The sequence below is a fragment of the Microcebus murinus genome, chromosome 22 (assembly GCF_040939455.1).
Source record: "Microcebus murinus isolate Inina chromosome 22, M.murinus_Inina_mat1.0, whole genome shotgun sequence".
Taxonomy (NCBI): domain Eukaryota; kingdom Metazoa; phylum Chordata; class Mammalia; order Primates; family Cheirogaleidae; genus Microcebus; species Microcebus murinus.
In genome coordinates, this window is record NC_134125.1 from 6,177,317 (window position 1) to 6,191,687 (window position 14,371).

Genomic DNA, 14,371 nt, shown 5'->3' on the forward strand with positions numbered 1-14,371 from the left:
GCCACCCCCACGGCTCGGGACTCTGAGCTCTCTGCATCCGGCCCCACCCTCATGCCCTACCTCCTCTCTACCTGTGTGGCCAGCACTGCCCCAGGGGAGGTGAAGAGGCCCTTCTGGGACTGAGAGGGACACACTGGCTGTGCCCCACCTTTGTCAAATTAGTCCAGAAACAACAAAACAAAAGCACCTGCAGAAAGAGGTCCCCAAGGTGAGAGGCTGAGCTGGAAGTGGGTGGGAGTGCTGTTCATACCAATGCTGCTGTCCACGGCTATTCGGGATTCCTAGGTGAACATCCAGAACCAGGACCAGCACCTCCCTCCACTCTGACTCAGAGACACTCAGGGAGCCAGAGCAGCAGTTGCACCTGCATGTGACAGAGGTCCTAGCTCACTGTCCAGCTACAGTGAGCCCAACTCGTCACTGGTCAGCTCTAGTAGGACAACTGTTCCGATATACGTAGTCAAACATAACAAAATCGAAGGGTGCCAGATTGAATGAAAAAAGCCCTATTGGTGTCCAGACTGCATCCAATTCTGAGTTATTTTTTGAAGAGAACAACAAGTCATTTGAGTTTCCTGTTCCCTAATATGTCCCCATGAACTTTTTAACTGGCTTGTTAATAAATATATCTCCTAAGCCCTTAGCAGCTGCAAAGTTGATTCACAGAGCTGTTTTTCTTTTTGTGTTTTTTAAAAAGAACAAAATGTAAACTAGGTTGCAAAGCCTTGGTGACACGATCTGACAAGCTGGCGCCTGCAGAACCTTGGCCCATGCTGTCTGCCCCAAGGTTGCGGTGACACAGCCTGGCTTGGGGTAGACAGTTCTGTTCTGTGTTCCAGGGTATTCCAAAGACGCTCCTGTGCCAGATCTCCAACTGGACACCATGCAGTGGGGAGGGCTTTGGGCTCGAGTGGGGACGTTGTTGCTATTCTGTTTCTCTTACACAGACTGTGCCTTAGGAGAAAGGCGCTTTAAGTGTGTCAGAAATGTTCTCTCAGGTGCTAGTTTCTCCGGGGAAGAACCCGGCTGGGTGGGAGGGTGTGCTGGACTGAGCTAGCCAGAGAATAACACTTGGCACACTGGCCTGAGAGAGACCGCACAACTGATGACAAAACTCTAAGATCAGACCATAACTTTCATCTCTTCACACTACAATGTTACCCTATTTTCAAGGCCAAAATACTGCTGTAAACTTAACTAGTAATGTCCCCTAAGTGTCCCTGGAACTGGGGAACTAGCCCCTATTTTTGCCTACTACATGTTTTGAAGCCCAGTGGCATGTGAGTCCGCAGCTGGAGCCAGGCTTGTGTGGTGCTCGAAGGAGACTCCCGGCCTGGGGGGCGGGGCTGCCCTGTGGTTTCACCCAGGTGCAGCGCCCACGGCTCCGGGGCTGCTGCTGCGTTCTCTCTGACAGTTGCCACCGGGGTTAAGCATGGCCAGTGATGCTCTTCATAACGGTCACACACAACTGCTTGGGTGTTTTGCTGATAGGAAGCCACAATCAGGGACTCCCAGAATCCTGAGCACCCGGCACCCCCACCTGAGCCTAACAACAGGCAGGGGTGGCCCACATTGGGCCACACCAGGCTGAGGGGCCAGGTGGCACTCCAAAAAAAGGGCACAGGGCCACTGATCATCATTTCCCACGCACATCCTCAGGAAAGTCTGTTGCTGGCTCAGGCTCCCTCTGCCCCCAGAGGCCACACCCCCTTGTGTCCTGTGCAAACCCCGCCAGACAGCACGGCCCTAGACCCAGGTATCCAGCCACCATTTACATCCAGTTGCCAGTGTTTTTCTTGCCTCTGCCCACTTTTCTATTTCAGAAACAGTGGAATGTCCAACTTTGTAAATTCCATGGCTTAACAGAAATTTTCTTTTAATGTCTAAATATTCTAAAGATAAGAGTGGGGGTAGGGAGATGTAGAAAAAGCAGGGCCTCTTAGAAAAAACACACACATGCACACACAAAGTCCTTTGTGCTTCAAACATTCCTTACAACTTCAGTGAACATACTGTTTCGAATCTTCTGAAATGGTTAAGCCAAGAATCTCAGTCGTGAATATTTCTGCAGTGATTTCGTCTGGAAGTTCTTCTTCGAGACAAATTTCTGCACCTATCCAGACAAGAAAAGAAAACCAAATGCCTTCACAATGGTTAGGTTTTTAACTCAGAAGGATTTCCCAAAAACACAGGGAAATGCTACTAAACAAAAGCAAGAGGTACTTTGTGTTATGGTTTAGCTTTGATTCTTTGAAAACCCCCTGGTGGAAATCGGTTAAAATTACTCCCTTATGGAATGGAGCACTATTGACCAAATCTCACTGCAAATACCCACATGGTATCACTGATTTTACTGTTTCAGGATTCCTAGGAACAGGACATAAGTATGTAACAATTGGGAAAGTTACATTCTGAGATCTGAAGTACACAAAGCTTAGAGGTTGGAAATGACCCATGAGATGCTAGATTCTAGAATTACCTGAGTTCAGGAAATGCGTTTAGTGTGATGTGGGGAATGGACAATGAAAGGAGAGGGAGAAGGGGACTGGCGAGGGCTTTGCCCACCGTGGAGATGCTCTAGCACAGACAGGCCTGGGAGCAGGCTGCTTGGATCTGTCCCCCGAGCTGAAATTCACAACCCTAACTTCAGGTGCAGTGGACTGAAAGAAGGTGAAAAATACTTAGGCTATAGCAGGAAGGGAGAGGAGGAGGATCTCTAAAGACTTTAAAGTTCAGGCACCTTGAAGCTGAGCCCGTGCTGCCCTCTCCTCTGAGTCTCCCTTGACTACTGGTGGCCAATATTCACCCACCCAAGCTGGGAAGATGAACAGGTCAGTGGAATAAAGGGGAAAAGAAGGCCAGAAGACACAAAAGGAGAGTGGAGCGCAGGAACAAAAGCTTCTCTCTCTTAGACCTCACCACCACTCATTGGTCTTTTCATAACTTATTCATGTGGGATTCCCAACAGACTGACTTTGTCGTGTGCACAGTATTAAGGAGAGTGTCTTGTGCTGGTCAGGAGAAATAAATGCACTTAAGTCGACAAATGAGCAAGCCACAGCTACATGCCCAGACAGAGCCAGCCACGGTACCTTTGAAGGAGGAGGTTGCAGGCTCCGATTTCCATCCTTCCGGAGCCAGGCCAAACAGCGAAGCAAAGCAGTCGGACAGCTCCTCTTCTGTCATGTGCTCACCTGGGTGTCACAAGGTAAAAAGGTAGCTGTTTTGTTCTTGGGGCTAAGCACAATATCAGGGCTTATGGTTATTATTCAGAGTCTGAAAGAGAATTATTCTATTCTACTATTTCCTTTTCGTTAGACACAAAAACAATCTAGAGAGTCCCATGATACTGTTTCTTATATGGTGTTAAAAAGAGTGCCACAACCAGGGAATGCACGAGGGCTCGTATAAAGAAACAAGGCAACTGGCTGATAAGACTGGACATAGCCTTATTCCAAATTCCCTCATATAAGAACCACTTAGTTTGACTAAGATGAAAATGTCTGGGCAGGGTGCAGTGGCTCATGCCTGTAATCCTAGCACTCTGGGAGGCCAAGGCGGGTGGATCGCTCAAGGTCAGGAGTTGGAAACCAGCCTGAGCAAGAGCAAGACCCCGTCTCTACTAAAAATAGAAAGAAATTAATTGGCCAACTAATATATATAGAAAAAATTAGCCGGGCATGGTGGTGCATGCCTGTAGTCCCAGCTACTTGGGAGCCAGTAGGATTGCTTGAGCCCAGGAGTTTGAGGTTGCTGTGAGCTAGGCTGATGCCACAGCACTCTAGCCCAGGCAACAGAGTGAGACTCTGTCTCAAAAAAAAAAAAAAGAAAGAAAGAAAATGTCTTAGAGAGAGAAAGCCTACTTGACTACCTCATATGAAATAAGCAAGGAAAATAGTAAGTAAAAATAAAAAGGTTGACTTTGGTATAGTTTCATTTCACAAATGCATCCCAATCTTAAGACAGCCCTGGGAGACTAATAAGCTGGCATTTTTATTCTCATTTTACAAGAAGAGACGCTGAATCTTGTACAGTTTCAGGAAGAAGGACCATGAATCCCATCCTCCTGGTTTCTCAGTCAGGGTCCTTCTTGTAACCCCCCACCTGCCAGTTGTACAGGTCGGTAGGCAGCACCCCTCACGGCTGACACCCTGTCAAGTTATTATTCTTCCATGAAAGGTGAGGATCCTGGAGGGCCTGCCTCCACAGACTCTGTTCTCTCTCCACTGGGCATGACCCGAGGATGTTACCAGTGTCCTTATTTGTAGATTTACCTTTAGTTAGGAGGAGTTTCAGGAAATCCTCTCTTCGAATAGCCTTTTTTCCTTTTGAATTGGTGTAACCAAGAATGTCAAAGCTCTTGTAGATGCCACTCATGTTGTTACCAAAAGGTGGCCTGTGATTGACGTAAACTTTGAGGAAATCTGGTAAGCTGATCTTGTCAATTAGCGTTCCAGTGTCCACATACTCACTAAATTTGATTTCGTTAAACATATCATCAATCTAGGGAAAAGATTTAAAAAAAAACAAAGACAGTGGTAAACAGAAAAGATACTCATATATGCTTCTAAAAATTGGGAGTAACAGAAAAATATTCAGTTAGCCTAGAACATGTCTGTTAACACCTCGATTCATGTCCTCCAAGAAAGAAATGTTGAAGTCCTAATGCCCAGGACCTCAGAATACGACCTTGTTGGAAACAGGGTCATCGCAAATATAGTTAGTTGGGATGAGGTCATGCTAGAGTGGGCTGGGCCTTTAATCCAATGTGCCTGTGTCCTCCGAAGACGGCCCGGTGAGGCAGAGATCAGAGTGACACAGCTCTGAGCCAAGGGACACCACGGATTGCTGGTAGCCACTGGAAGCTAGAAGGGGCAAAGGATTGTCCCCTGCAGGTTTCTCAGGGAGCATGGCCCTATGAACACCTTGATTGTGGACTTCTGTGAGAGAATACGTCTCTGGTTTTAAGCCACCTGATTCGTGGTACTAATACAGTGTCCGATTTGTCAATACTGGCGTGAATACGATACGAGCACTGGCACGAACACCGCTGCTTTTTATCCTTTCACCTCGGGGTCTCACACTGTGCCAACTACTTCCTTGCCTGTGAAGCAGACATTAGTTTCATTTTAAAGACAGAATCATCAAGAATTTAGAAATGACTTTTATCTAAATAAGAAAATATTAATAATTAATTTATAATTCAGTGTGAAACTCAAATACAGGACCTATGGCCCTGCAAAATTTTATATATACAACAGACTATATATAACATATATGCTTTATGTGGTATAATTTTTTAAAGGAACAGCTAAGAAGCCATCAGTAATTGAAAAGATCAACAAAACTGACAAATCTTTAACTAGACTAACCAAGAAAAAAAAAGGGAAAAATCTCAAATTACTAAAATCAGGAATGAAAGAGGTGACATCAGTACCAATCCTACAGGGAAAAAAAAAAAAAACACTCAAGTATAAGAGAAAACTATGAACAACTATACACCAACAAATTAGATAACTTAGATGAAATGGATAAATTTCTAGAAAGATATAAATGACCAAAAACTTACTTAAGAAGAAACAGAACATCTGAATCAGCCTATAACAAATAGAGAGGTAGAATGAATAATTTTAAAACTTCCCACAGAAAAAAAGCCAAGGACCAGATGGCTGCGCTGGCTGTGGCTGGGATGAGGGGTTTGGGAGCAATAGGGAGTGACTGCTAATGGGTGCTAGGTTTCTTTTCTGGATGATGAAAATGTTGTACAAGTGGATCATGGCAACGGCTGCACAACTCTGTGAATATGCTAAAATCTACTAAATTATATGCTTTGAAAAACCGAATTGTATGGTCTGAATTCTATCTCAATAAAGTTTTTTTTTAAGAAGCCATTTCCCAACTAAAGTAGAAAAGCACCAATAACCTTTGCATTAATTCATGTGCTCCTTCCCTAAGCCATCTCATTACCTCTGTCCCAGGCAAAAACTATCTGAATCTTCTACTTGTCACTATGTCACTGTTTTGTATAGTTTCATTACATGCGTACATATCCCTAACTCATAGATTGTTTCCTTTTGCTTCAAAGATACTTTAAAAAGATCATTTTAAACCCAGTCACTTGGGCCAGGTGTGGTGGCTCACGCCTGTAATCCTGGCTCTCTGGGAGGCCAAGGCGGGAGGATTGTTCAAGGTCAGGAGTTCGAAACCAGCCAGAGCAAGAATGAGACCCTGTCTCAACTAAAAATAGAAAGAAATTAATTGGCCAACTAAAAATATATATAGAAAAAAAATTAGCTGGGCACGGTGGCACATGCTGGTAGTCCCAGCTACTTGGGAGGCTGAGGCAGGAGGATCGCTTGAGCCCAGGAGTTTGAGGTTGCTGTGAGCTAGGCTGATGCCATGGCACTCTAGCCTGAGCAACACAGTGATACTCTGTCTCAAAAAAAAAAAAAAGTGTATGTATGTATGTGTATATATATATATATATATATATATATCTCCAGTCACTTGTTGCTCTCAAGTTGTCACCTGCACAGTTTTAGGATACTAGTCACTTCATTTCATGACTTACAGACTTTTGTTGCATAGAGTCATGTATCTGTATGAAATAAAAAGAAAATGTGACAATTTTTCATCCCAAGAACTTTAAAATGCTCTCCAGGGGCTGCATCAGGCCACCTTACCTTAGAGCATGCACAGCATCTCATCAGGGATAAAAGCTGTAACTCCAAGCTCCTAAATACCTTTGTGAGAAGGGCTTTCTTTTCTGCCACTAGCACATGACCAAGGGACTATCCTACTACCATCAACCCCTGGAGAATCTAGGCCCATAAGACTCTTTAGAGGCTCGTTCTTTGAAACTTAAAACAATAATAATTTTTAAACTTTCCCTTCCTCTTTAGAAAGTCATTCTTTGTGTATTTTCCAAATTTCCTAGAATGAGCAAAGGGTGCTGACATGTCTGGATTCAAGTGGAAATGTGATGCCAGTGAACACAGGGCTCCTCACGGGATTCCTTATGTCGCTGGCAAAACATGAGGAAGAGAGAAATAAAGTAAAAAACAAACAAACAACACAATTCCTCCCTGCCACCAGCCTCTCTCTGTGCAGTATTTTTGTCCCATGCATATAGCAGTCAACTGAAATCTGGAAACCCCAATTATGCCTGGAAAAGGGCTAGCAACAAGTAACTTATTTTAACATTTACATGTTAAACTAATATGTTTCCCAATAAATTATGGGGTTTGGAATTTTACAAAGAAAGAATAAGTACAATAGAAAAGTGGGAAATAATTTACTTCCCAATCCCCCAGAATAGGAATTCTACTTTGGTCTGTGGGAATGAATCAAGAAGTGAATCTCTATTTGTATACAATATTTGTCAATAGATAACCAAACCCAGTGACTCAGAGGCTGAGGTGGGAGGATCGCTTGAGGCCAGGAGTTTGAGACCACCCTGGGCAATATAGTGAGAACCCATTTCTAAAAAAATTAAAAATTAGCTGGGTGTGGTGGCACACACCTGTAGTCCCAGCTACTTGGGAAGGCTAAGGTAGGTGGATTGCTTGAGCCCAGGAGTTTGAGGCTACAGTGACCTATGATTGTGCCACTGCACTCCAGCCTACATGACAAAGTGGGACTCTATCTCTCAAAATAAAAAAAAGGTAACCAATTTCTCCCTATCTCACTCAATCAATGTAGACAACAATTCAGAGAACAGTTCAAAGCAATGCCCAATTACCAGCCTGCCTGGAGCACCCTCCACCCACCTTTGTGTCCTGGTCTAGCCCTGAGTATCAAGAAGAAAACAAAAATCTCCTGTAATCTAACCATCCAATCATAATTTCTGTGAAAGATTTGCGTTTTCTTCTATGCATATAAAATATATGCATATTTTTTACAAAATTGGTATCATATGTACATAATTTTGGTTTTTTTCCCTTTGTAATTTTTTTTCCAGCATATTGTGGGGGTACAAATGTTAAGGTTGCATATATTGCCCTTGCCCCCTCTCCCCCCATAATTTTGTATCCTGCTTTTTCCCTTTAACACTGTATCTAAGTAATCACACCTAGTATTTTCAGAGAAGCCACATATTCTCAATGCAACATTCCAGGAATGGCCTTTTGAAATAACAATATTGGTTACAGATACAAATAAGCTATAATTGATACTAAGTAGCTGTAAATGGTAACACTGTTTCATATATGAGTTTTATACTATGTACAATTGCATGTTACATTATGTATAATTTTATATAGGAAAAAGCCACTATCCCATAGCAATTATTTATATATTGTACTATATAATTTTAACAGTATGAAATATACAAATGCTACTGTTTACTATGAGCCAGTAGAGACTGGGGCTAACATATGATCTTGGATGACAGACCTAGGTTTAAACTCTGCCTCTGCCATTTTCCATCTATATGACCTTGGCTGAGTTAGTTAACATTCCTTATCCTCACTTTCCTCATCTTGAAAAAGGGGTTAATATGGCAATACACATGCACTGGGCTTTTTTGAGGCTTATGAGACTACAGATGTAAAATGCTTACTGTAATGCCTAACACATAGTAAGCACTCAACAAACAGTAATTATTCTTTCCATTATTGTATTTTCCATGCACTTGCTAATTAGAACACATGCAATCATAACATAAATTATTAAAATTATACGATGAATAATTATGTAAGTATAATTTATGATTATGTAAGTTATAATACAAATACATATAAATTATTAATGTAATATATGATTTAACTCAATTAGGAAATAGACTACAGATGACAAAAAGAGATCCGTAAGTGCCAGAGAGTTCCAAAGATCTGTGAATATTCTCAGCACAAACCACTGAGGAGGTGACTTACGCCTCTTACTCTCTCTTCCCATACGACTGATCAAGAATCACTACTCAACAAGCATAGTGTTGGCAGCTTTGGCATCACTGACATTTCCTTCCGGAGCCTACTTCGCATGTGTTAGTTGAAAAGGCAGGTTCTGCTACATGTCTAAACAAAGCTCCCGTTAGGAGAGGAACCTCAGAGCTGGAAGTGGAACGCTGAGCCCGTTCTGGGTGCCCCAATATGAAAATGACTCCAGAGAAGCAGCAGCCCTGGCTGACCTACCCAGATGCTCTGGTGGCCTTTGATTGGCCTTCTCACACTGGCTCACCATCCACTAAGGCAGTGGTTCATCCCATTCACCGGGGGAGCTTCAAAAATTCTGAGTCCCAGAGATCCTGATTCACCTGGTCTGTGAATGGACTCTGAGCAGTCATATTTTTTAAAAGCTCCCCATTAGGGTGGTTTGAATGTGAAACCAAGGCTGAGAAGCATGGCTTCAAGGGCTCTTGAACATTGTCAGGCATCAAAATGACCCAGGAAGGCTTTTTAAAACACGGACTGCTGGTCCCACCCACAGGGTTTCTGATTCAGTGAGTCTGGGATGGGGCTGGGAGTCTGCATTTCTTACAAGTCCCCAGATGATGTCAACACTGCTGGTCTGGGGGCCACGCTTTGAGAACTGCTGCTCTTAGACCACAGGGGCTCATGGAGGTGATACTCATTGCCAAAATGAATCAGCACCAAGCTTGTGATCTCCCGTAGAGAGTAATGATGGGTGGCAGCTGCGGTATATGCTCTAACTCTTTGGGCCCACATCTGTCTCCCCCATTAAGTGGTAGCTAGAGCTTTCATCTCTGTTTCCTCTGCAGCTTAGTTCAGAGGCTGGCACACTGTAGGGGCTCAGGAAAATATTTACTGACTGACTGAATGAAGCATGGAGAGCCATGCACCCCGTGAGCGCCACACACACCGTGGCCAGGGATGCAGCCAGGACAGGGAGGACTAGTGGGGCAGCTGGCCTGGCTCCCCGTGTGGCCCCATTCCAGTGCGAAACTCTAAGGAATTGGAGATTGTAAATTTGAATCAGCTCATGCTGAAGGTACAACTGTCAAGGTAGAATATTTACTTAGCAGCTTGTCACTTGATTTATAACTTTTAAACATTTAGATCTACGGCATCTGGGCCTCCTTGGTTCTGCTGCCCCAGGCCCTGTGACATGCAGGTGGCCTGTTGGTGGTGGGCCCAAGTCCCCACACTCATGAGTGTCTTACTTCTGCCTCTGTCATCGACCAACGTAGGCCTTTGGGTTTGTGATCCCTGCTGTCAACCACAGGAAGCCACTGACGGCTTCAGAATTACGTTTTATAATTAAGTTTTATAAGCTCCCTATTAAACGGAGAGGAACATGATACATTTGAGCTGAGGCCATTCCTTGTTTTTATAAGAAGGCTCCTCCTGGTGGGGTTCGCATTTCTTTTGCAATGTTTTCTAGACTCGCAGGGCTGGGCTGGGAGGACTCCCCCCAACAATGCATAATCACCGCCTTTAGGACATCCTTGACCAATGGAGCCAGTTTTTTGTCACCACTCATCGTCTACGTCTCACACCTTCTCCTTGCTGCCCCCTGACCTGCATGTCCTGGCTGACTTGGGGCAGGCAGGAGTGAGCTCAGGTGGTTTCAGGGCCAGGCACCTCTGGAGACGCTCTGGGCTCCCTGCTATTTATCTGTCATTCTGTTACTCAAAACTGCTCCATACCTTCTCCAGTAACAGACATGGACGGTGGCTGCCTCTTTCTCCACAAGTGGGGCACACCACCATCAGTTCTGCCACCTGGATGCAGTCTCGGGTGATCCCAGCCCTAGTGTGTGGCCATGGGGCTCTCTCCCTGATGTCTTCTACTCCGTGGAAAAAACACCCATCCAGAGGGCCCTTCATGGTGACCTCCACCCCACCTCTCATCAGAGCCGGGCCTCAAGCACCTCCAGGAACTCTTCCCTGCCCAGGTGAATGTTTCTAAAGGTCCAAAAGAGGCAGTCCTATCTGAATGACAAGTCCTGCACCCTGTTTCCCACAATCAAGGGTTTGTTAGTTACATGCCCACAGCTCTCTGAAATCCTGATCTTGCCTTGTGCACCCTGAAGCACTAGATGGATCCTAGTTCAACTGAAGAAGTTATATGGATGGAGAACAGCCTGGCCATTCCTCAAACGGTTACATATACCGTTTGATGTGGCCATTCCACTAGCTATATACATAAGAGAAATGAAAACATATGTCCACATAAAAACTTGTACACAAATGTTCACAGCAGCATTATTCATCACAGCCAAAATGCTGAAACAATCCAAATGTCCATCCATTCTTGAATGGATAAATGCAGCATATCTGCATGAATGAATAGAATATTATTCAGCCATAGAAAAAAATGAAGAACACATTGCTATGTGACACATACTACAACCTGGATGAACCTAAAAAAATCATGCTAAGTGAAAAAATCCAGACACAAAAGACCACATATTGTATGATTTCACTTATATGAAGTATACAGAATAGACAAATCCTTAGAGACAGAAAGTGAGATAAGTGGTTGCCAGGAGCTGGGGGAGGGAGGAAGGGGAAGTGACTGCTAATAGGTAGGGGTTCCTTTATGGAGTGATAAACATGTTCTAGGATTACATAGTAGTGATGACTGCACAACTCCTTGGATGTACTAAAAGCCATTTGAATTGCATACTCTAAATGAGTGAATTGTATGGCATGTAATATATTTCAATAAAGTTATTACAAAGAAAGAAAAGAAATAATATGGAGGCAAAGCCATGACAATAGCAAGTGAAAAGTTTCAGTTCTAAGAACATGAGTATTTTTATTTTATTTGATTAATTTATTTTATTTTATGTTTTTAGAGACAGGGTCTCACTCTGTCACCCAGACTGGAGTGCAGTGGCACAATCATAGCTCACTGAAGCCTTGAACTTCTGGCCTCAAGTGATGCTTCCACCTTGGCCTAAGTGCTGGGATTATAGGTGTGACCCACAGCACTGGGCAACATTAATATTTTTAAAAATAGGCCAGGTGCAGTGGCTCACGTCTGTAATCCCAGCACTTTGGGAGGCCAAGGTGGGAGGATTGTTTGAGGCTAGGACTTGGAGACCAGCCAGGGCAACATAGCAAGACTGGTCTTTACAAAAAGTAAAATTAGCCAGGCGTGGTAGCACGTGCCTTTCGTCTCAGCTACTCAGCAGGCTGAGGCAGGAGGATCACTTGAGCCCAGGAATCTGAAGTTACAGTGAGCTATGATCATGCCACTGCACTCCAGCCTGGGCGACAGAGCAAGATCCTATCTCTAAAATACACAGACACACACACACACACACACACACACACATTTTCCCACCATCACCGTGATCTACCCTTTTATAGCCATAAAATCAGTAAAGATTAAAACATACTTGTTATGAAAAGTTCCAACAATGGAGATATAAAGAAGAAAAATAAAATGTCCTCTAATTCCTCACCCCTAAGCAGTAACCAGTGCTGGAAGTCTGAAGGGTTTTCTTCCTCCTCTGTACCAACGTGCACATGTGCAGAAACAGGACGTGGGTCTGGAGTTTAAACCCTGGCTCTGAGTGACTGGGCATGTTCCCTCATCTCTCTAAGCCTCACTTTGCCCTTCTGTAACACGGAGAGGATAAAGCAAGCACCTCATGGGGTCGTTGTGAGGACTAAATGACACCAGGCATTTCAGCAGAGCACTCGGCATGTGGTGAGAGCTCCGGAGAGAAGAGCTATTTTGTTGTTGCTGTTGGTGGTACTGTCGTTATAGCATTATCGTCACCTGCATTCTTTTTTTAGTGGCTGCAAGGTAATCCAGGATTTATTTCTTTAAATGCTCTAAGTGTGGAAAACAAAAATAGTTTTGTCTTGCTCTGATCTTTCTGCACGAAGCCTACTGCCTGCTGAGCAGGGGCCCTGGCCGAGGGCTCTCTTGGTTGACTGGGAAGGCTAGAACACTGGGCCGTTTCTCTTACCTTCAGGATGGAAATATCTCCTGATATTTATGTCCCAGAGCAAGACCCAACATACTGAGGGCTTCTCTTCCAAGTGCAGATTTCCAAATTCCCACAGGGTCTTTATCAGAACAGAAATTGTACCCATGATTCTGGGCTCAAATTTCCCCCCTCGTTACGGGTGCGGCTGCGCCACTTGGCTGTGGTCCCTCCATCCCAGCTGGGACCACGGTTTAGCCACGAAGATTAGCGCATAGGGCTTTGGGAGGATTTGTTTATCTTTCTGGGTTTTGTTCTAAATACAAAAGCAACACAAGTACATGCTTGCAGTTAAGAGAAATTACATGGCACAGAAAGGTATGTATGAGGTCCATCCCCCAATTTATAACTACAACTGTCTTCTAAGGAGGGCAGATAGCACGAAATGGAAAGGTCCTTGAAGGTCATTCATAGACCTCTGAGATGGGCTTATAGCCACATTGGGAAAGGCAAGCTCAGAAGGGCCAAGCTGTGATGGCTGACAGGAAGGAGGCAGGAGCAGCCAGGCTGGCAGAAATGAGTGCTGCGAGGGGCGAAGGGCAGCAAGGAAGCTCCCCTGGGGGGCGGGGGCAGGCGGCAGGACAGAGAAGAATGTCTAACGTGCAGTTTCAGGTAAACTGCTGTGAGATGCAGTCACGCGTGACCCCTTCCAGTGATTCCCAAATTTTCAAGAAAGTTGTCCTGTGTGAGTGGGCCTGTGTTTCTGTGAGAGGTGAGGAAGGGGCAGAGTGTCAGGTCTGGAGTGAAAGGGGGACTGAGGACAGGCTCTGCACCGAAGGAGCCCCAGGGCAGCCACGCAGCTCCCTCTGGCTGTGACCAGGGCCTGCTGACCTCGGGTCGTGTGTAGAGTAGAAAGTAAAAGTTCTTCTGAATCCCATCCCCTTGACATCAGTGTCGTTAAGGGTTTGGAACATGTTCTTTCAGGTTTTGCTAAGTAAACAAACATATATATTATTATCAAAGAAATGAGATCCTACTTTATATACTGTTTTTGAAACTTCTCTTTCTCTCTTTAACAACAAATCCTACACAGTCTTTCTGGGTCAGAAAACATAGGTCAATCTCACTTTTTTTTCAGGGTGGATGGACAGAGTCTTGGTCTGTCACCCAGGTTGGAGTACCATGGTGTCATCATAGCTCACTGCAGCCTCCAACTCCTGGGCTCAAAAGATCCTCCTGCCTCAGCCTCACAAATAGCTGAGACTACAGGCGTGCACCACCATACCCAGCTAATTTTTAAATTTTTTGTAGAGACAAGGTCTTGCTATGTTGCCCTGCTGATCTCAAACTCCTGGCCTCAAGCAATCCTCCCACCTCAACCTCCCACAGTGCTGGGGTTGCAGGTATGAGCCACCTTGTCTGGCCCAATCTCACTTTTTTTTGAGACAGAGTCTCACTCTGTTGCCTGGGCTAGAGTGAGTGCTGTGGCGTCAGCCTAGCTCACAGCAACCTCAAACTCCTGGGCTCA

At 44.6% G+C, this 14,371-nt stretch overlaps 1 protein-coding gene across 1 annotated transcript in view; it reads right to left on the reverse strand.

Annotated features, from left to right (window-relative positions):
• Nucleotides 1–1,154: 1,154 nt before the first annotated feature.
• CFAP251 (cilia and flagella associated protein 251) overlaps nt 1,155–14,371 on the reverse strand; it is a 62,544-nt gene continuing 49,327 nt past the window's right edge. The window contains exons 20-22 of the mRNA XM_075996525.1: nt 4,275–4,503; nt 3,093–3,194; nt 1,155–2,113 (exon numbers count right to left, since the gene is read on the reverse strand). Coding sequence (XP_075852640.1) covers nt 2,001–2,113; nt 3,093–3,194; nt 4,275–4,503 — 444 coding nt within the window. The 3' untranslated portion in view covers nt 1,155–2,000. The remainder of the gene's footprint in view (nt 2,114–3,092; nt 3,195–4,274; nt 4,504–14,371) is intronic.